Source organism: Colletotrichum fructicola (genome assembly GCF_000319635.2).
Source record: "Colletotrichum fructicola Nara gc5 chromosome Unknown KSG_Nara_v1_contig11, whole genome shotgun sequence".
NCBI lineage: Eukaryota > Fungi > Ascomycota > Sordariomycetes > Glomerellales > Glomerellaceae > Colletotrichum > Colletotrichum fructicola.
Genome location: NW_027094061.1, coordinates 1,225,503 through 1,245,857, shown reverse-complemented (window position 1 = coordinate 1,245,857; position 20,355 = coordinate 1,225,503). Strand labels below are relative to the sequence as shown.

The window sequence follows — 20,355 nt, the reverse complement described above, 5'->3', positions numbered from 1 at the left end:
CGGCGGACAACCTCTTTGGCAGCATCGCTGATTGCATGTGGGTGGTTCTCGAAAATGTGCCGTCTCCTAGATCGAGAGCGCGCGTCTGATTTCTTCGACGTTCTTGAGCTCATCCATAATGGTTCTGACCGGGTGTTCCACGCTGTTGTGCAGGAAATACTCGAGGGCCTTCTCATCGTTGATCTTGCGCTTCGCGACTCTGTTTCCTAGACCGGACAAGAACGAGCGACTCTCGAATAGGCGTCTGTCGGCGGGAAAGGTTTCGTAGAGCATGCCAAACATGACATCCTGTTGCTGCAGGAAGTCGTCCCATGGTCGGAGATTCGTGGGACACCATTTGTTTCGTGGGTTGGTTATGGGCCCTTTGGGGGTCAATTCGCGGTCTGTCTCAAATTCGAGTCGGGAGAAGACCAGAGAATGGCAGGTAGCGATATATTCGTCAAGCGCTGTGGGCTGTTTGTCGCCGTTCCATGGCGCTGATGGCTGAAGTCGAGAGAAGGCCTTGGTTGACGCGACAAGAATGGGGTGTTGTGATGATGATACAGCGGCCCGCGTTGATGCGAACTGTTACCCGGATGATTTCATGAGCCTATGGTACCCGGTGATGCTAGTCAGCGTTCGGCGGCCCCGGACCGAAGCGCCCGTGCCCTTGCCGGGTCCGGAGACGCGTTCATTCCACCCGAAAGACAAGGCTTTGAACCCAGCACCACAACATGTGGATAAATCCACAAAGTGTGTCTGGGATCGTAGGAATTAGGTTGGAAAGGGCGATAAGTGAGCCAAGCCTCGCCGAAATTAGGAGAATGACGGGTACTGAGCCAGGATTCTAGCCTCGGGACCGGCCCTCAATGTTCATCCGTCTCGAAAACGTAGGCAGCCCACAGCGTTGCAACTCAGGCACGTCGTGCTTCTCGGCCAGGTGGCGGCTTACGCGCTCCCCAAGCGGCTTCAGGGCGTAGCCGCAAGGCCGGCATGTAGGAACCGGTCGTTGCCATCCCAGATAATTGTATCTCTGCCTTTCTCGGTGTCAGTGTTATTCGAGCACTGTCCATATCGACGGCATCGACCGGTTTCTGCCTCCGATATTCGCGTCTGCAGGAAAATGCAGCGGCATACCCGAGCAGCTAAGCCGCCGCGCGGCCATCGTGCTCACCTTGCTGGACGACGTCTTCCCTGCCGAGCCCGACCAGCACCCGCCCACGCCGGCAGCACCTCTTTTGCCTCCGAGAGAGGAACCTGGTCCATCATCGCAGCATCGTCATCTCCGAAGCGACGAGCAATCTTCGCCTCAATCGATTCCCAAATGCAGATAGCGCCGCCTAAAAAACCCGGAGAACAAGGCGTCGCGGCCCGGACGAGCGAATGAGGGACTCGACGACACAGAGGCTGCTGCTCGCTCAACTTTGGGATGACGGAATGCCAGCCTCTCACACCCCTAGGGCACGGGAAGACACCTCGGAAGGGACGGGGAGGAACAAGCACACTCACAACAGCAGGAAAACGACCAGGGCTGCATCTGCAGCAGGACACCGGGGACGACGATGCTGGTTAAGACGCCACTGCCACCAGTCCTGCGCAGGACCATGACTTTCTCGTATTATCACACGCGACGACGGGAAAGGATATGACTCGGAAATCGCCGGCTCAGAAGTATACGGTCACCATTCAAGCTCTGGCAGCGTCGCTGGCCCGATGCACCCGGCGTCGCTGCCGCCAGCTTCTGATGCTGGGGCATTCGCAGAACGCGCAGTCCTACGAAGAACATGGCTGACTTCCTCTTTGCGGCCAAGCCGATGCTGTACCAGGGATCGGCGAGCAAAGCGACCAGACCAACTGCCATGCCGACATGAAAAAACCTCTACCTAGTGCTAAAGAGGACCGACAAGGAGAAGACTCTTGTCCAAGCCATGATCCAGGACGTGGATGCCGCTTCTAGAAAGCCAGACCCTCTTGACGACGACCTCGATGCAGCAGGCCTGCATCGACAACGCGCCACCAGACTTGACGCACATTCGCTTACTCATGCAGCTCTAGACGCTCTGCGATATTACTAACGAAAGCGAGGCAGCGATGATTGATAACGCCTCCGAGGCATATTGGAACGTCCGAGTGCACACGCCGAGGCTGAGAGCCGCCATCGATCAGGTCAGCTAAGACGACGACGTGCAGTGCTACGACATCACATCGGCGTGGATCTCGTCGACCGACGCCGCCAAGAACATGTTTTTGGGGGTACCTGCAGGACGAGTCGGTGCCCTCTCCCCGCGGCTTTCTGCCCCCTCTCATAGGGCATTCTCTTCGCATCCAGTTCAGCCATGGCTCGGACATCAATATGTTTGTTTCTGTTGCGCATCCTCAGCCGTAGGATGCCCCAGGCTATCCTTCAGGGAACGATATGAATGGCATGGTTCTGGTATACCGTTCACTTTGAGGGCAGCCCTGGGGCTGCCACCCGGCCAACCTAGTCCCAATGCGACAATCGTCCATAGTGTCATCGCTGCTGCCAGTGATTGAATTAACGGTATCCTTCCACTTCTTTTACTGCTGAAGCTGCAAGGACTTATTCTGTAACTCAACAAAACAAATCGCAGAGACGAATGGCAAGTAGACCGTGCGTGGAAGCATTCCATTTTCGCCATTCCATGAAACCGGCTCGGCTGCTATGGCAGACATAACCTTGCTAACGTGGAGACATAAAGCAGAGCAGCAGCGAATGCGCTTTCCTTATAAAACTATCAGCCACTCCAAACGTTGTACGCTCAATCCCTTTCCGAACAAAGTGTCTGCCTACTCATGCAAACGACTTCTGACTCTCACGACCGACAGACAGTCTGACTGCGCTATCAGGCCCTGCACTTCAGGCAGGCCGAGAAAAACGAGTAACCTATCTGCAGCTAGAGCGGCTTCTCTTTGCATGATCCGGCGTGTTTTATGTTCTTTGAAGGTCTTTTGTGACATGTTTTGTGGTTTCCCACGTCTTTCTCTTTGCCTTTGCTCTGAACATCTCCCTTGTCCTGCTCCTGGCCACTGATCCGTTCGCATACTCTCGCCCTGCGCCTCCGTCTCCCAACGGTCCCTGCGACCTTTCCGTCGCCTGTGTCTATCCGGAAATGCTTCCTCAGCTAGTGAACGAATTTCGGAATGCTTCTGCTTCAACCTAGTGAACCTCATGGCTAGGGCGGACTTCTCCGACGACCCCGAAGCGCCGAAACGCCCCTCGAATCCCTCCTTGATTGTGTGCCATGTTTCCCCTCGTAGGTATCGTTCAATTATGTACTGCTCGCCTTGGTCAAGCTGGAGGCGGACAGCCAAGGCAGGGTCCCGGAATTCCTTCTCGGTTTGGCTGGGTTCTGTGTGGTTGGAAAAAAGAACATCATCGAACGCGTCGGGATTTGATAGTTCGAAGGTGTCGGACGCTGCTTGATCGTAGGAAAAAGGGCCTCTGGGCCAAAGGTCGCCATTCGAGAACGGCGATGACTGCCCAGCAGAAGGGTATGGCTGATGTGGGAGAATGGATGAATCTGCCCACTGACTGGGTTGCGATGTGCCTCGACACACTGGAATGAGCGCTTGCTGATGCATCATAACATCGGCCATGTTCTCTGGACCCCCTTCTCGAACCTCCAGCGGAGCCAACGGCTACGACGACCTCCATCACGACCAAGTTATATGCGCATCGCCCAACCGCAACAAGCATGTACAACTGCGCCGCTGGAGAGACCGACTGGGTGGAATACCGATTCTTCCCTGATCGCTGCTATCTTCACATCATACGCTTCTGTGTTGGAACATAGTGCGCCATGGCATGGTCAACGCTATTTGTTGGTTATATCATGCAGTTTGGTGATGAGACGAACCACTGCGTCGGGAATTAGTGGCCAGGGGGAGCAACAAAGTAGGTGGTGGGTGAGTCGCGCTTCCGTTGGCGTAGATGGGCTAAACCATAGGTGCCGAAAGCAAGACGTGCGGCGAGGGAGTTGTTGACCCTGTAGCAGTTGCCAGGACAGATTTCCTTATAACTTTCTTCTCGCAACGACATATGTCGTCAACTTTGCCCCTCACATGATCGTGATTATCTGCGCGGCGCGCAGCGTATGCATTGCCCGAACCATTGAAAGCACGTCTCCCGAGGACCGGGAATTGAATGAAGACCTGCACCGCAGCCCCGAACCACTGCCGCACCTGTATTTGATCGAGATGACCGATTCGTCGCATGATCGCCAGGGATTTCCCAATCTAGAACAAATGTGAGGTGCGGTCATCTTCTATAATCGCTTGGCCGTCGACTGCACGGGGCACAGTGTCTGCATGTTCGTCTCGTCAAGCAGTGGGTCGCACAGGGTCAATGGACCTTTGATATCGGCCCAGAATCACCGCCGACAGATGTATGCCGCTGATGCCGACTGCCAAGAATTCAATGCCACAAGACTCCAGTGGCTGCAAAGCATGACGGTGGAAGTCTTCTATCCAGCGAGGAAACGAGGGTCAGCGGCCGCCGAACGCGGACACTCGTCTGCCTCAGGGCACGCACAGTCCGGTGCTAATTGTCTCCGAGAGCTGCGAGGACGATAAGAGGATGGTCGGGTCGAGAGCCGGGCGTAGACCCGAGTTCGCCCGCATGTCCCGACTCCGGTCGCTTGGATCAGGTCCGTTGAATTCCCGTAGGGCATCCTTCCGCTCTCTTGTGATGAATCGTCGATCAACTGAAAGACATTCTTTCGATACCTGGTGATGCTGTGATGTCCGCTTGGCTTCATAGTGGCGGCGGCCGCCTTGCAGAACTCTCGGGCTCCAGGCTTGCGTTTGGGAAAATTATGCTGTCGACAGGTTTGATGAGATCGCTCGCGGGGGCGGTACTGTTGCGGGTCGCCGCAAATTAATCGCCACATGTTAGCGCTGCATGAGCAGGTTATGACCAGGGCTTGTTGGTATCAACTCCAGGACCAACAACAGCGGCGCAGTCCAACAAGCAGCAGGAATGGGAGCAATTGCCCCTATTGACGCTCGCGCGGGTGGTCTGCGACACCCCCATCTATATGTACGATGGATTGATTTATCGCGAGACGTGCCAGTTGGTGTAGCGAAGATGCTTTGAACGATAGTCGCATGCTACGCGTCGGTCGAAGCGGTCTGTTTGGAGCAAAGAAGGCGGCTTCGAGATGTCTCTTGCAGCAACGCCGGGAATTGTGGCAGCCGCCGGAATCCCACCCGGAAGGACGACGTTGTATTTAGGAACTGAGCCCAGCCCTGGTTGTCAGAGCCCCTGTCACAGTCACACAGACCAGCGCCATTGGAAATAACAGCAGAGCTCCTGCGACTGGCGCGCTTCAAGACTCGAGTTCCAATTGACTCGCACAGGGGCGTTCCGAGGTCCGGCGTTTCTTCATCCGGCCTTGCTGGTCGGCGTGGGAATTGCTCCGGTTGTTATCGTCTCATCACTACCCCACAACCGCCCCATATTTATCCCTGTTGTAATGTCTAGCAGCAGGCCAGCAACGAAATAGCTCCAACCAGGCGTGTTCAACACACGATGAGGAACATCACTAGCCATTGCAACGATCTTCCGGCCGGTGTAGCAGAGTTGTGAAGTGGTTGAACGAGCTTGCAGCTTGGGTTGGCTCATTCTGGTGGGAGCGTGCGTTATGCGAGCGCCGTAACCAACTAATTGTGGTTTCGGCGAATCGTGCCTGTCAGGTCCATGGCGGGGACAGGGGCTGATGGCGCAAACGGTTTGGCTAAATCGCATTAGACACGACCAGGCAGGTAGCAGCGGCGGAAAGACTTCCTACTGGCCGACATTTCGCAATCAAGTCTGGCTCTTCCTCATTTCCAATGGCGCCTGTTCCCACGATCATCCACAAAAGCGACAGGGGCCGCGGACAAACAGGGTCTACCCTAGCCCCAGGCAAATCAGCTCCGTCTTCTTTTCGCCGTCGTCAGCCGTCGTTTACCGCAGGACGCTGGCTTGGACTGCCAAACCAACGACCTTTCGACAAGCGACTGCCAGCAGTAACATTTACGCAGTTCCTTCAATCCCGCATCCTTTGCTTCGAGACGACCCCATCGAGCCGACCGCACCAACATCGTCCCAAGACTGAAGAGCCAGTGCGCGATGCACAAGCCTAATTCGAGCCTCTTCGCTTCGCCACATCGTGTGGCTCACGACCGAGGGATCGGCTTGCGCATGATGCGAACAGTTGCGAGTTGATCTCGTGTTGAGCGTCGAGAAGACTGAGAAGTTTCGCCATGCGTCTGCCCTCCGTATTTGCGCCCGAAGTCTTGTGGCGCCTCTCTGCCGTGAAACGCGAGATCTTGTTTACCAAGTCCAGCGTTGCGTCGGGACCGGTGTGGGAATTTCGAAACGGCAGCCATCTCAAACCTCATGGCACCAACAAGACGAGTTCACACACCCATCCATGGCCACGTGCGGCTAGCTCGTAGCGACCCGCAACCATACCGCCCTACGCAAGCGATGTCACCCTGCAGTTACTACTTGTCGAGGGCAGCAATTTCCCAACACAAGCAAAGAAGCCGGGTAGCCATCGCTCACCTCATCCGCCAGCGGAGGTTGATCTCTCCCAGTAACAAACGGACTATTGGCGACGCGAAATTCGATTGATGGAACCCTCAGCCATGACTCTGGGATACTCACGAGAATTGAAGAGCCCAACAGCCAAGCGGCCGCAACCGGCATCTTCGGGCCTGCGTCTGTCGCCCGAATCCCGGATTGAACGTCCCGCGATGACCGCCGCAGCCCCACATTCAGCGCCCGCGATCGTTCGTCTCCTACCCAAGCGATCACATACACGTAACATACTGCGTAACCGCTTCCCCACCGGTTGTTCTCAATTTGAGATTCCGTGGCGATCTGCGGTCGTCCAGACCATGTCTTCGCTGGTATCAGCAGTGCGACATAGGTCCTCTCTGGGCGCATGCTTCTCATGGTTTGGAAGACAGACGCATACTACGTCTTCTCTGATTTGCGCCTCGCGGATAGCCGACGTTAGGTGAGCAGCTCAGCCGACGACATGGACAGCTGCAACATGCACAATGCCTTTCACGCTGGCCTTATAGGATCAAGACTTGCCACCACGCCAGCCGTTCCTTCGTCACGTCTAGCTATCGGCGCTCGCAACATTGTCCGTTACGAAGAGTAGCACAACTCGCCGGCCACCTGTTTGCTCCTCCCTTGACGCCTAATTCCCGACGCAGTGGTTCATGAAAGCACCGTCCATACCCAAGGCATAACCAACGAGCATGGCGTTACCCACCATGTCGCACATTGAGCTCCAACACGAAACTGGTTGGTACTTATACAGGGCCGATCAGGGAATAGTTGCTGTTCAAGCAAGGCCGACGTATCGAGCGGCGTAGTCGACGTCGCTGTTGCGGTCGTGCGGCGCGCGTATAACTTGGTCGCCATCCTTCAATCGGCATGATTGAAACGCCAGCAGCAACGTTTAAGTGCCATGGACGATTTACGACACGATGATCAAGTTCAGGTCTCCTTCTCTGGGGATGAATCGCCTGCGCAGTGGCCGATAAGGCCAGTTGTTCCATCACAGCGTTCCTACCATTTCGCATCTCAGCCACAGGGCTACCCAAGTCAGCACGACGGCAGCCAGCATGGAGGATTCTTTCACACCACAGGAATATACGGCGATTGTGACACAACAGGACTGAGCTTGACTGGCGACGTTCTCCTTGAACACCAAAACCCCCTTCTAGTCGAGGAGCAAGACATCGACCCATCGCTGCTCAATTATTCTGGCGCAGGCGAACATGGCCGAGCAGCCGTTGAGCCTGGTCAAGACGGTCAACACCAGCCTATCGTATCAACCGCGCGCATACCGTATGCTGGCGCATACACGCCTGCGTCAACCCCTGCCTGGATCAATAGAACAAATCGACTTAATTATCGAGACTCCAGACTTCTGGCATTGCCCACAGAGACGCCAACAAAACAGCCTCTCAAGGAACGCAGTGATCCCAGATATGACAGTCAGGGAACCATGTGTATGGAAGACGATGATGCCGGAGAACGAAACCAATGGGAATGGAGACAGAGTCCTTCAGAGCACACACAAGAGGCGCAATATAACACAGACGGCCTGGGGTCAGGGAGGAATTGCAACACGCCTCACTACGGTGTGTCGGCAGAAGACGCCGTCGTCGCAACTAGCGATTGAGTAGACTTCTTTGGACAGCCTCAGACGGTCGGAATGATAGCTCCGAATGATCTCCAGGCACTTGTGAGAATTTGGAGTCGAGCACGTGGAATGCAGTAATGGCGTGGCATGAAAAAAATTGTAAGGGAAGAAATTTGTGAGCCACGTGGGAGGCACTTCCACAGATGGTATAGTTTGTTTGTTTGTTTGGTATTTAACGCCGTGGCGGCAAGGGCGCAGACGCCCCTGCGGCAGACCTCCCGAAGGGTATATGGCGTGGAGGGCCGCAGATTCTAGCTGTATACTCTAAGCACATGCCGCTTCTTAGCGTCCTCCAAGTCTTGCCCGTAGGCTACTATGTGTTCTATCCTTCCCTAGTTCCCACTGGTGCCCTAGTTCCGTTGTAATAACCTTATTACCTAGTAGTGGTAGTTTGTTGCTTAGAGAGTAGGCTACAGCCTATCTCTCAGTACCGCGGGCAGATCTTCTGGAAGAAGTCTGTCACGCTGATGAAAGCCTGGAAGCCTTCTGAGTCGATGATTAGCCCCTTAAAGTAACGCTCTAGAGAACCCATAGGTCCTAGAGGCTCCCGTCGACTATAAGGGTGAAGGGTGGGCCACCGTTGCCTCCTCACTAGCGTCTTTCGGCAGTAGACCAGGTGGTCCACCTCCTTAGCTTCTCCGCAGGAGCAGGTGAGTAGTGCTTCTGTGTGGTTAAAGCGTTGATGATACTGTTCAAAGTCCCCGTGGCCTGATCGAGCTGCTAGGAGATGATGAAGGATAGCTCTTGGTAGGGCTAATTCAGGAGGGCAGCCAAGGGTGGCCTTAAGCCCTAGCTGGGTATACCGGGGGGTTGCCTCTCGCTTCCACCATTTCCTATGCTGGCGTTGTTTAGGTTCTTTAGCAAGCCGCCTAATCCCTGATAGGGTCGGCAGTAGGCCCCTAGGGACTGGCAGGGTTGTGCCCTCCTTAGCTAGGTTATCTGCTTCCTCGTTTCCTCTGATACCTTGGTGCCCTGGAGACCAATGGGTTTGTATGTTGTGTATCCTGGCTGCTGCCTGAATCTCTAAGAAGGCAGCTTGTGAGGAGTCCGGGATGTTGCCGCGTATCCCCTGGATGACGCTGGTGTTATCAATACAGATGTGTATAGGCTGGCCTTGGGAGGTAAGGAGGGCCCTTTGGAGCCCTGCCCTCGCCCCCTCTGCCTCGCCATCGAATACTTCTGCAATGCTGAGACGGCCACACCCTTGGGCTATCCGTTTATTGCCGCGGTAGATGACAAAGCCGAACCCTGTAGCCCCATCAGGGGCTTTAGAGCCGTCTGAGTAGATAATTGTGTGGTTATCTGGCACAGTCTTAACCCAGTCCTGAAACGCTTTAGCTGCCTTCTCCTTGCTCTGGCTAGCTGTAGGGTCTTGTGATCCCGAGAGATGCTGTGGCTGTAGGAGCAACGGCCTTGAGCATTTCGGTAGGAGGGCTGCTGTTCTTTGTAACCTTGTTTGCTGCCGTCCTAGCTGTGAAAGCCTAGGGACTAAGGGGTGCTGTTGGTCAACCTTCTGTAGGCGCGTGGCAAAGCATAAGCGTGCTGCCTCAAGAGCTACTTTTGCTGTAGGCAGGCCAGCATCTCGGAGAAGGCTGCTGGTTGGGGTGGTCCTCCAGACAGGCAGGATAGCCCTTGCTGCTGCTGTGATAACCTTTCCAACACTCTTAACCAGGCCCTTCTGTCCTGTACTGACAGTAGCTACCTGGTTGGTAGCACTGCTGCTAGCGGTAGTAGTGCCACTGTTCCTGGCTGGTCTACTTAAACCTGCATACCAGGTCTCAGCTCCATACAGGGCTGTTGGGAGGACACAGGCAATAACAGCTTGGCGGGCAGCAGCAGCTGGGAGCCCCCCTGTGGTGTTTGACAGGTGCTGTAGGGGCGGAAACCGTTGTTCACAGCAGGGTGGAAGCCGTTAAGATTTTCCGTAGTAAAATAGGTAAAAGTAGCATGCAATTGAAGCCGCAATCGGTGCAAATATAGGAACCCAGTTTTCAGTGTTGTGTTTCGTCATTTGAGTCCAGAAATAGGGAAATAGGGTAGTAGATATTTTTGTGATGTCGTCCCGATCCCCGCATTAACCAGCCAATCACATAACAGGACTATCAGCCAGGCCAGAAAGCCCGACCGAGCGATGGAACGCAGGCAGGGAGGAAAGTAGATCAAGGAGAAAGTATATGGAATTAAGGGGCAGGAAGGTGAGTTTATAAAGAGAGAAGGAAAAGAATGAGTTATGGACAGTGGATAGAAGAAAGTAACCAATACATATAGCCAAACATGGAGCCATTCGTCCACGACACGCAGTATTCCATTTTGATATGCACATTGTGTAAGTACGCCGTATTAGCCAACGAAGCCACGGCGCATTTGCGGGATAACCATCGGTCAATCCCCGCTGAGGCCAGGAGCAGGGTCGCCGGATTAGTCGGCGACATTCCCGGCATCATCCGCAGCCAGGCCGATTTACAGTCGTTTCAATACCCAGACCCCACGGTCGAGCCAGTTGCCCATATCGCACCGCCCCGGGCGGACGGTTTGCGTTGCCACGCGTGCCGTTATGTGTGCCGCCGCGTGCGAAACATGCAGGAGCATTGCCGGGCAGAACACAGGTGGGCGAATGATTGGCAGAAGGGGGGCAATGTGCGCAAGAAAGCCACGGCAGTCAGAGATTTACCGTGGACGACAGGCGTGCCATGCTAGCGTTTTTTTTTAACACGGGCCGCGAGCGGATGGTTCGAGGTCGGGCGGGGGTTAGGGGTGGCCGTTCAAAGCGAGCCATCGGGGCCGGGGACGGACGACACGGCGTGGTTTGTCGCGTTGCATGAGAACCAAGAGAAGCGGTTCGAGGCCGACGCGCGCGAGGAGGTTAGTATAGTAGACGAAAAGTTGGAGCCGAACGGGTGGTTGTACCGCGTCGGGTGGACGAGGGATTTGGAAGGGTTGAACAGGACGCAGTTGCAGGAGGCCACGCAACCGATCGAGGACGGCGAGGAGACGTTACGAAATATGTGGGCCGTGTTCAACAGCGTCGCCGACAAGGCACGCGCAACAGCAGCCCCGCATAAGGTCGGGCATGACGCGTTGTTCGAGGCGGAGCGGAAGGAGATCGGCCAGAAGCCAGTGCGGCCGTTCGATAACCGCATGGAGGACGACACGTGGCAGCGGTATAAGGAGGTTTGGCGCAAGATGGTGAGCATATGGTTCCGCATGGACGAGTGGCCGGAGCGCGAGCGGCCGCCGTATCGGTTCACCATACGTCAGGGGTCGTTGTGGGATGCGTTCACCAGCCGTGTCGCGGCGGACGTCAGCAGCAGGCAGGCCGCGCAGGCGGAGGAGGTCGAGAGGATGTGTTTGGACGCCATCATCGCCATCATCGAGGACCCGTACAAGCAGAGCCAGAAGGAGAGCGCGATGATCGGCGCGTTGGCGGTGTTGGGCATCCGCGAGGACGGCGGGTGGCACCAGGCGACGGAGTACACGACGAATTATTCGGCCGTGATCAAGGTGGCCAAGATGTTCGTCGTGTACCAGGCGTGGTTGGAGCGGCAGGACGAGGTGGCGGCGTTGACGGCGACCAAAGGGGCCGAGGCGGCGTACGAAGAGGCCAGCAGCGTGTTCCATTTGGTGCGCGACAAGGTGCGGCGGTTCATGACGCGGATGCCCGGGCGGCCCGACGACGAGCCCCGGGTGATGAGTTGGATTTACGATGCGCGGACGTACGGAATGCACATCCGGTTCAACACGGTGGCGCCGGGGATGGTGGATTGGAGCGGCGACCGGATATCGTTCCGACGGGTGCAGGTGCGGGTATGCGAGTTGGCCGAGATGTTCCACGGGGTAGCGCAGGAGGCGCGGTCGTTGTTGGCGCAGTTGGCGATGGTGGATGGGCATGGGGATAGGGATAATGATACCGAGAGGGACGGGCACGGCGATGGGTATGGCGGCCGATCAGCGTTGGCAGCAGCGTTGCCCGCCATCAGGTGGGAGAGCATGCACGACGACCACAGCCAGGACCGGCCAGGGTATTCGTTTTTACACGACGACCGCAACGAGGCGTGGGTGGGCAAGGGGAAGGGGTGGATCGCACGGCGTATCGCAGAGTCGGAGGCACGGCGGCGGGCGTGGTTAGACCCGACGCGAGGGACGGCGGCAGCAGCAGCAGCAGCAGCAGCAGCAGGAGAGGCGGAGGAGGAGGCCACGTCCAACTGCAGCAATAGTCACCACCCATACCGCGAGAGAACGGTGCAGGCATACAGACAGGCGTTGGAATCGTTCCGTGAGCGGTTGTGGATGTTGATGCACATGGTGGCAGGGCAGCCGGCGCGGGCACCCGAGTTAGCAGGCATCAGACACAGCAACACGGCCAACGGCGGGGTCAGGAACGTGTTCGCACACGACAGCATGATGTGTTTTGTCACGTCGTACCACAAGAATTACCGCCAGACGGGGACGGCCAAGGTGATACACCGGTATTTGCCGCGCGAGGTCAGTGAGTTGTTGGTGTGGTATTTATAGTTAGTGTTGCCGTTTTGGCAGCAGGTAGGAGGCATTATCCATCAGACGGACCGGAAGAGCGCATTTTTATGGGCGGACGACGTGGTTGTAAGGGGCAGGGCAGCAAGCGACGACGACGCCCGTAACAACACCGAGGACGACGACGCCCGTGATAACACCATCACAGACGAGAGCACCCCCGCCACCCCCAGCCGGGCCCCGTGGACGGACGAACGGTTGTGGACGTCAGACAAGGCAAGGCGGATCATGCAGCAGCACAGCGAGCGGTTGATCGGCAGCAAGATCAACATCAGCGGGTGGCGGCAGATGGCCGTCGCCATCGCCAACCGGTATTTGAACGAGGCGTTCGGGCGGGCAGACGACAAAAACAACGACAACAACGACAACGACGACGACGACGTGGGGGTCGAGGACAGCGCATTGGATTTGCAGGCAGGGCACGGCACGCACGTGGCGGGGATGATATACGGGCGGTTGTACCAGGAGGCACCGTTCGGCACGGCGGCGTTGCGGGACAGGTTCCGGGCCGTCAGCCGGCAGTGGCACCGGTTGCTGGGGTTCGGGGCGGAGGACCGGGGCGGCGGGGCACCCACCAAGCGGCGGCGGACGGCGACGACGGCGGCGGACGAGGAGTTCGAGGGGCAGCGGCGGCGGCGGTTCACGCGGTTGCAGTTAGCCAACGCCGGCGGGCAGTTGCAGCGGCGGCAGCAAGTTGGACCGGGTGGTGTTGGACGAGTGCCACGTCGTGTTGGACGGGTCGAGGGGGTTCCGGCCGGCGTTGCGGGCGTTGGGGCGGACGGTGCAGGAGTTCGGGGCGCAGTTGGTGTGTTTGACGGCGACGTTGCCGCCGGCGGAGGAGCGGGAGTTTTTCGCCGTGACGGGGATCCGGCCGGAGCGGGTGCGGGTGTTCCGCGAGGCGACGACGCGGAGGAATATCGAGTACGGGGTTGTCGTTGTTGCGTTAGGGTCAGGGGGTGGGGGTCGTGGTCGTGGTTGTGGTGCGGCAAGCCACAGGCGCCGGGCAAAGTCAGGGTTAGGGTTAGGGTCAGTTCGGGAGGGTGAGGACGGCGAGTTGAGCGCCGTCGAGGAGCGCGGTTGCCAGGAGGTCAGGGATTGGTTGCGGCAGCAGCCACGCGGCAAGGCGGTGGTGTACAGCAGCACGATCGAGGGCGTCGAGCGGATGGCCGAGGCGTTGGGGTGCGCGGCGTTCCACAGCAGCATCGACAGCACGGAGGACAAGGCGTCGAGGTTGGAGGCGTGGAGGAGGGGCGACGGCGCCAATCGGGGCGTCATCGTGGTGACGAACGCGTTAGGGTTAGGTATCGACGTGCCGGACGTGCGGTTGGTGGTCCACGCGGGCATGCCGCGGCGGTTGCGGGATTTCGTCCAGGAGAGCGGGCGTGCCGCGCGAGACGGCCAGCCAAGCCGGTCGGTTGTTATATGCAGTAGGGCAGTCGTGGAGGAGAAGGAGAAGGAGAAGGAGGTAGGGGAGGCAGAGAAAGATGGGAGGGCAGCCGGAGGGCGATGGGAGGTGTCAACAAGGACATATATCAGGGGAGAGGTATGCCGGCGGATCGTGTTAGACGAGGTCATGGACGGGCGGGTGGACCGTCCAGGGTGCGAGGAGGGCGAAGAGGCATGCGACATATGCCGGCAGAGGGCGTCGGAGGTGATGTGGGCAGACGGCGGGGACGGACATGGAGCCAGAGACGAAGAGATCAGGGCGGCGTTCGAGAGCAGTCAGCAAGCCGGGCAGTTCCGCCGGTGGCAGGCCAGGGCAGAGCGTTCAGGGTTAGGGGAGGAGGGGGAGACGTTCAAGCAGCAGTTGGCGCGATGGGCGGGACGGTGCACGTATTGCGGGATACGCCGGAGAGAGAGCGACGGGCACACGTTGGACGATTGCCCAGGCCGCGGGGAGCAGGCGTGGGGGTGGACGGCGCAGTACAGGAGGCAGATGGAGGAGGCCATGTTCGACGGACGGATGATGGAGAATTTCAGCAGTTGTTTCCATTGCGGATTGCCGCAGGGTTGGTGTCAGCGATGGGAGCCGTTGGGCGAGGACGGCGGGCGGTTCAGGGAGGTCGAGGGCGGTTCATGCCAGTACCAAGGGTTGATGGTTACGATGTTCGCCGTCGCGACGATCGGTGTAGGGTCGAGGGTGTACGAGGAGACGGTGAGGGCGATGCGCAGGGCGGACGGTTTAGAGGAGTGGGCGTCAAGCGAGAAGGAGGTGTACGAGTGGTTAGGGCAGATGATCCAATGGGGAGGGGTGCAGTCAAGCAAGTTGTGCCGTTTGACGAGTCAGTTGTGGCAGAAGGCGGTAGAGGGCGGGGTGAGTAGGGTTAGTATATAAGGGCAACAGAGGTAGAAAGCAGGGAGTAGAGAAGTGTAGTAGGGATGTAGATGAGAGGTCAGAGGATAATAGAGGTTAATCCGGGTCGATAGAGGTTAATGGAGGATGACAGAAAGAAAGCAATAAAAGAAGATTTCAAGCAATAAAGCAGAACAGGGATTCATCAAGAGGAGGGAATATAAGTAAGAAGATTTAGAGTCGATAAAACGATAAAGGAAGTAGAAAGACAAAGCAAATAGGAGGATAGAGAAATCAGTAATAGAACGCAAATAAAAACAACAGTTTCATGAAGAGAGGGAGATTTATCCATCAATATATAGAGGGGTAAGATAAGAAGAACAAGTAGAGGAACAGGACAGGGTTAGAATAAAAGGGTGATTGAAATAGAGGATAATGAAGATAGGGGAGGGGTTAGAGAGAAGGAGGCAGGAATTTAAGATTAGGGTAAGCAAGAGTTTAAGGCGTGATGGATTGAGAAACGGTTGGGATGATGGTTAGGCGAGAGTGCGGGTATAGTGAAGATAGAGAAGAGTAGTAGGAGATAATAGGGTTAAAAGGTCGCGAGGTTGAGGGGGAAAATAGAGACAGATACAAGAAGGGGATAGATATTCCAAGGTTAGGGATAGAGATGAAGGAGAGTTTGGTTGTGCCGGTTGACGAGTCAGTTGTGGCAGAGGGCAGTGGAGGGCGTAGCAGACGGGTGAGAGGGGGCAGGGTAAAGCCGGCGAGTAAGGGTAGTATATAAGAGTATTGTACTTAGACAGTAAGGGGTAGAGAAGTAGAGCAGGGAAGCAGAATAGCAAACGGAGTATCAAACGTTTTCACACAGGATAAGTTCGCATAACAAGTGAGGGCAGAAAGAAGACAGCAGAGAGTGACGGAGGGGACATAGGGTTAGTAAGGGGAAGGAAGAGGATAATCAGAGGAGCAGGGTTAGTAAAGGTGAGGAAGGGAAGAATACAAAGGGTGGGATAGAAATATAAAAGGGATGTAGAATGGAAAGTCACGAGGAGCGGAGGAGCAGGGGAAGGATTCAAACATAATATAACGTCCCACACCCACTTCCGGACCACCCCCACATCCGGACCACCCACTTTTGATGCCCTCACATTTATACACATCAACTTCAACCAATATTTATATGTATTATGATGCCACGACGATGCAACTTTCGCTGTCACTAGGGTTTTCAGACTCGCTGGATTCATCTGTGCTACTTTCAAGTTCGCCCGCCTCGATTTGAGCCCTCCGAATAGCCTCAATATCGGCAAACTTCGAATTTGGGCTCATTTTGACCTTCTTCCGTTTCCTGGCCCTACTGGCATCAACCTCTGCCTGCAGTGCCTCAATCTTTCGCTGGGCTACTGCCAACTGGTATGCCTTCTCATCAAAGCCCTTCTGAACCTTCCGAAAAAGCAGGCGCTGCGTATGCTCATCGTTATCTAGCTTACTGAACAGGCTGAACTGATCCTGAAGCTCATCCCTCTTCTTGGGGGTCGACCAAGGGACTGCTGATGTATCTGCCGCCCATTTTTCGCTTGCCTTGCCATCAGAGAGCCCTTTGCAGACCTGACCAGCTGGTTTGGCAGGGGTTGATGTGTTCTCAAGCAGCAGAGGGCTCATGAGGGGTCTAGCCATACTGACAGGCCACAAACCAGTCCATTTCCAGCCACTGATGATGTTCTTGCTTGTCAGGGCTGCCTTACGCGCCTTGCTATAGCATATAACGAAGTTTCTCTTGCCCACAACTGTACCAGCATCCCATTCAGCCAGTAATCCAAGCTCCTTCTTGTATGCTGCCTTGAGGGGCCCAAAAACCGACTGATCAAGTGGCTGAAGGACGTGTGACGTGTGTGCTGGCAAGAACAGCAAGTGTATCTTGTTCCTGAAGCATGTATACATAAAAGCAGTAGTCTCATGGCTTCCATGACCATCCAAGATCAATAATCTGACCTCTGAGGGGTCCCCTGGCTGGGTTGAAGGAATGAAGACCTCTGTCAACCACTTGACAGCTGTAGAGTCTGAAGTCCACCCATTTTCTGTAGCTGTGAACTTCCAGGATTCATATGGCGTCAGATCTAGAGGGAACCACTGCTGCTGGACACTCTTGCCCTTGTATATAACAAGTGGAGGCAGTGCCTTGCCAGTTGCAGAGATACACTCGATCAGAGATGTCCAAGCACGCGATCCAGGCTGTTTCTTGCGGATAGAACGAGTTTCTGATGATCCAAGAACAAGCCCATTTGATCCTCTGCCTTCTAGAATACCAGTCTCATCCATATTATATCGATTGGAGGCCTTGATGGCTATGATCTCAGGTATGGCGAGGTGCTTGAACCATTGCCTGATTACATTAGTTGAAGCTCCATTGATGCGCTGGGAATCGATTGCTCTGCTTCTTTGGACCCTTACAGATGGGTTTCTCTTGATAAAAGACTGCACCCAGTTCTTTCCAAGAGGCTGGGAGTCTCCATGGATCTGTAGGATGCGTTCAGCAAAATCCTTGAGTTGCTGATGGGTTGGAGGAAGGCCTAGGGCAGCCTGGATTCGAACCCATTCAGCCAGGTGGCTTTCCTGGGTTGGAGAAAGCCTTTGCAGATCAGAAAAGGCAACATCTCGTGGCTGAGCCCCTTGAATTCGACGTAGTAGAGTGGTCTTTGGCACACCATACTGTAATGAAGCTTTTCGTAGGCTAGTACCGGTTGCGATAGCCTCAAGTGCCTGAGAAAGTTCATCTTCAGTATAATTGACCATCGTGTAGTTATTATGCTTCGTAGAAAGTTTGGTAACGATTGAGTAAAAACTGGTGAAGTTATTCAAGTTTGGAAGTGGCGGTGTGCATTTTCGATGAGGCATTTTGGGGTGGTCCGGATGTGGGGGTGGTCCGGAAGTGGGTGTGGGACGTTAGCAAAGAGGCAGTGTTAGATATTTCAGGGGCCAGTATCAGAAATAGATAGTAAGTTGAAAAGAAGATAGAGGACAACAGAGGACGATAGGGATCGATGGAGGTCGATGGAGGTCGATGGAGGTCGATGGAGGTCGATGGAGGTCGATGGAGGGCGATGAAGGAAAATTTCAGTCAATAAGGCAGAACGGGGATTCACAGAGAGGAGAGAGTGTGGATAAGGAAATTCAGAGTTAATAAAGAGACGGGGGAATCAGTAAGGAAACGGAAATAAACACAACAAGTTAGTAAAGAAGGAGGGAGATTTATTTATCAATAAGTAGATATATGAGGCGTAAGTAGATAGAGCAGGGTTAAAAGAAGGGAAAAAGGTCAGAGTCATAGACGAAGGAAAAGGTTAGGGATAGATGGAAGAAAAGGGTCAAGGACAGCGCAGAGATGTCAGTCAAAAGAGCGGAAAAATGTAGTGTACGTACGTAATAGGGCAATAAAGTGCACAGCCGGGTTCAAAGCATTTTCCAAAGGTTAAATAGCATTCAGTTCGTACACGTCACAAAGAAGGAAGATGACACAGTATATATACCAGATATGTAGAGTATAAGAAAAAACAACAAAATGAAAAGGAGAAGAGAATGGAAAGAGGAGAAAAACATAAAGGTAGAGGATAGGAGGTTGAGAGCAGATGCAGACGATATATCAAACAGAATGAGGGCAGAGGCATACCAATAAGAAGGAGCAAAGAGACAGAACATCCACACATATATAGAACGTAGTATAAGTAAGTTAAGGTAGGATAGATGGAGATAACCGTCCAAGTCAGGGTTATACATTGAAGATCGTCAGATTGTATAGTTATATATACAATCACATAACGATAAGCGTATAAGCACAAACGCCAAGATAATCATAATCATCCAGGAAATACAACAGGGACATCAGTATAATGCCAAAAGAAGATTGAATATAACAGAGTAATAAGAGGAAATTTAGGTTAGGATATTATGAAAAGATGCACAGTTGTATACAAAATCATCAGTAAGGCGATATTCAAAAGGAAAACAGCAAAATCAGTTTATATATAATTTAACATAAGGTTCAGAAGAAGCAATACCAGGCCAGAGAGAACGTCAAAATAGAATAATAATAGTATAGTTCAAAGGTCAGTTTTTGATGCGCATTTCAAGGTTATGATAGTTATTAAGCGAATGATAGGCAGGTTAGGGTTATATCAGAAAACACAGGCAGCAAAGAGGACATATAGTCCACATATGATGAAGGGTTCATGATATCACAACACACAGCATATAATAACAGTAGAAAGATAAGCAGAACAAAGTATAAGGCATTTCCACATCACAAGGTTTAATGTTACGCAGGAGGTGAAGAAAGAAGATTGACGGGAGAGTTGAAAAGTCCAGAGGCAGGCAGAAGGAGAGAGTAGGAGGGAGAGCAAGAGGTCCAACAGAGCAAGAGAGACCAAGCAGGTAAAAAGGGTTAGGAGTTACATATCAAGGCTACATAATACAGGACAGCCAGAATAGCGGTATAAGATTTTAGGGTTAGGGTGGAAGTACAGTTTACAATTTCCACAGTTGGATAATAAGCCAGGGTCAAATAAAAGGTAGAGTAATAGGGTGAAGCAGGTAAGTTAAGAAAGAAGGAGTGAGATGATGGAGGTAGCGACAGAAGAAAGGAATTTCAACAGTGAATGAAGGGATAAAGACGACGCAGATAAGGGAGTCCACAGATCAAGACCATAATGACATAGGAGTAGCAGGGATAGCGAGGAGGGGGAAGAGAATTTGGGTTACGAAGGAAGGTTTCAGAGTAGCCAGTCAGAAGTGATTTTAGAACGGAGGAAATAAAGTGGAGAGAGGGAGGTTTTTAGGGTCATGAATAAACACAGAGCAGATAAGACGAGGAGATGAGCAAGACAAAGAAGTTACATATAGCAGGTCACGTTATATATTGGTAAGTTTACGTTTAACATGGACGGAAGAGTGAAAGAAAGGGGAGAGAGAGAGAAGGGTAGGATTATCGCAAGAGGGGCAGGTAGAGACGGACAAAAGAAACAGGTCAAGGTCAGAGCAGGAGGAGGTAGTCAGGGATAGATAAGAGGAAAGGGTTAGGGATAGATTTTAGGGTTATTAAGAAACAGAAGGTCAGGGTTATGACGGTAGAGGGAGAGAGAAGGGGCAGATGAAAGAAAAAGGTTAGGAGCAGGGCAGAGGGAAAGGTTAGGGATAGATTTTTAGGGTTATTAAGGACAAAAGGTCAGGGTCATAAGAGCAGAGGGAGAGAGCAAAAGGGGTTAAAAATATGAAGAGGAGAGGAGTAGGTATAGATAGAGGGAAAAGGGTAGGGACAGATAAAAG

General features: G+C 54.0%; 3 protein-coding genes across 3 annotated transcripts; 1 reads left to right on the top strand and 2 right to left on the bottom strand.

Moving 5' to 3' along the window:
* Positions 1 to 66: 66 nt before the first annotated feature.
* Positions 67 to 282, bottom strand: CGGC5_v016878 (uncharacterized protein; the record flags this gene model as incomplete). Its single annotated transcript, XM_032027481.1, has 1 exon — positions 67 to 282. The coding sequence occupies one exon, from the start codon at positions 280 to 282 to the stop codon at positions 67 to 69; it is 216 nt and encodes a 71-aa protein (XP_031876159.1).
* A 10,202-nt stretch (positions 283 to 10,484) lies between these two features.
* Positions 10,485 to 15,075, top strand: CGGC5_v016877 (Bloom syndrome protein-like protein; the record flags this gene model as incomplete). Its single annotated transcript, XM_066153632.1, has 4 exons — positions 10,485 to 10,536; positions 10,963 to 12,692; positions 12,744 to 13,661; positions 13,750 to 15,075. The coding sequence occupies 4 exons, from the start codon at positions 10,485 to 10,487 to the stop codon at positions 15,073 to 15,075; spliced, it is 4,026 nt and encodes a 1,341-aa protein (XP_066006874.1).
* A 1,146-nt stretch (positions 15,076 to 16,221) lies between these two features.
* CGGC5_v016876 (uncharacterized protein) lies at positions 16,222 to 17,810 on the bottom strand (the record flags this gene model as incomplete). Its single annotated transcript, XM_066153631.1, has 4 exons — positions 16,222 to 17,419; positions 17,488 to 17,553; positions 17,629 to 17,665; positions 17,747 to 17,810. 4 exons carry the CDS (start codon positions 17,808 to 17,810, stop codon positions 16,222 to 16,224), a joined length of 1,365 nt encoding a protein of 454 aa, XP_066006919.1.
* Positions 17,811 to 20,355: the final 2,545 nt, after the last annotated feature.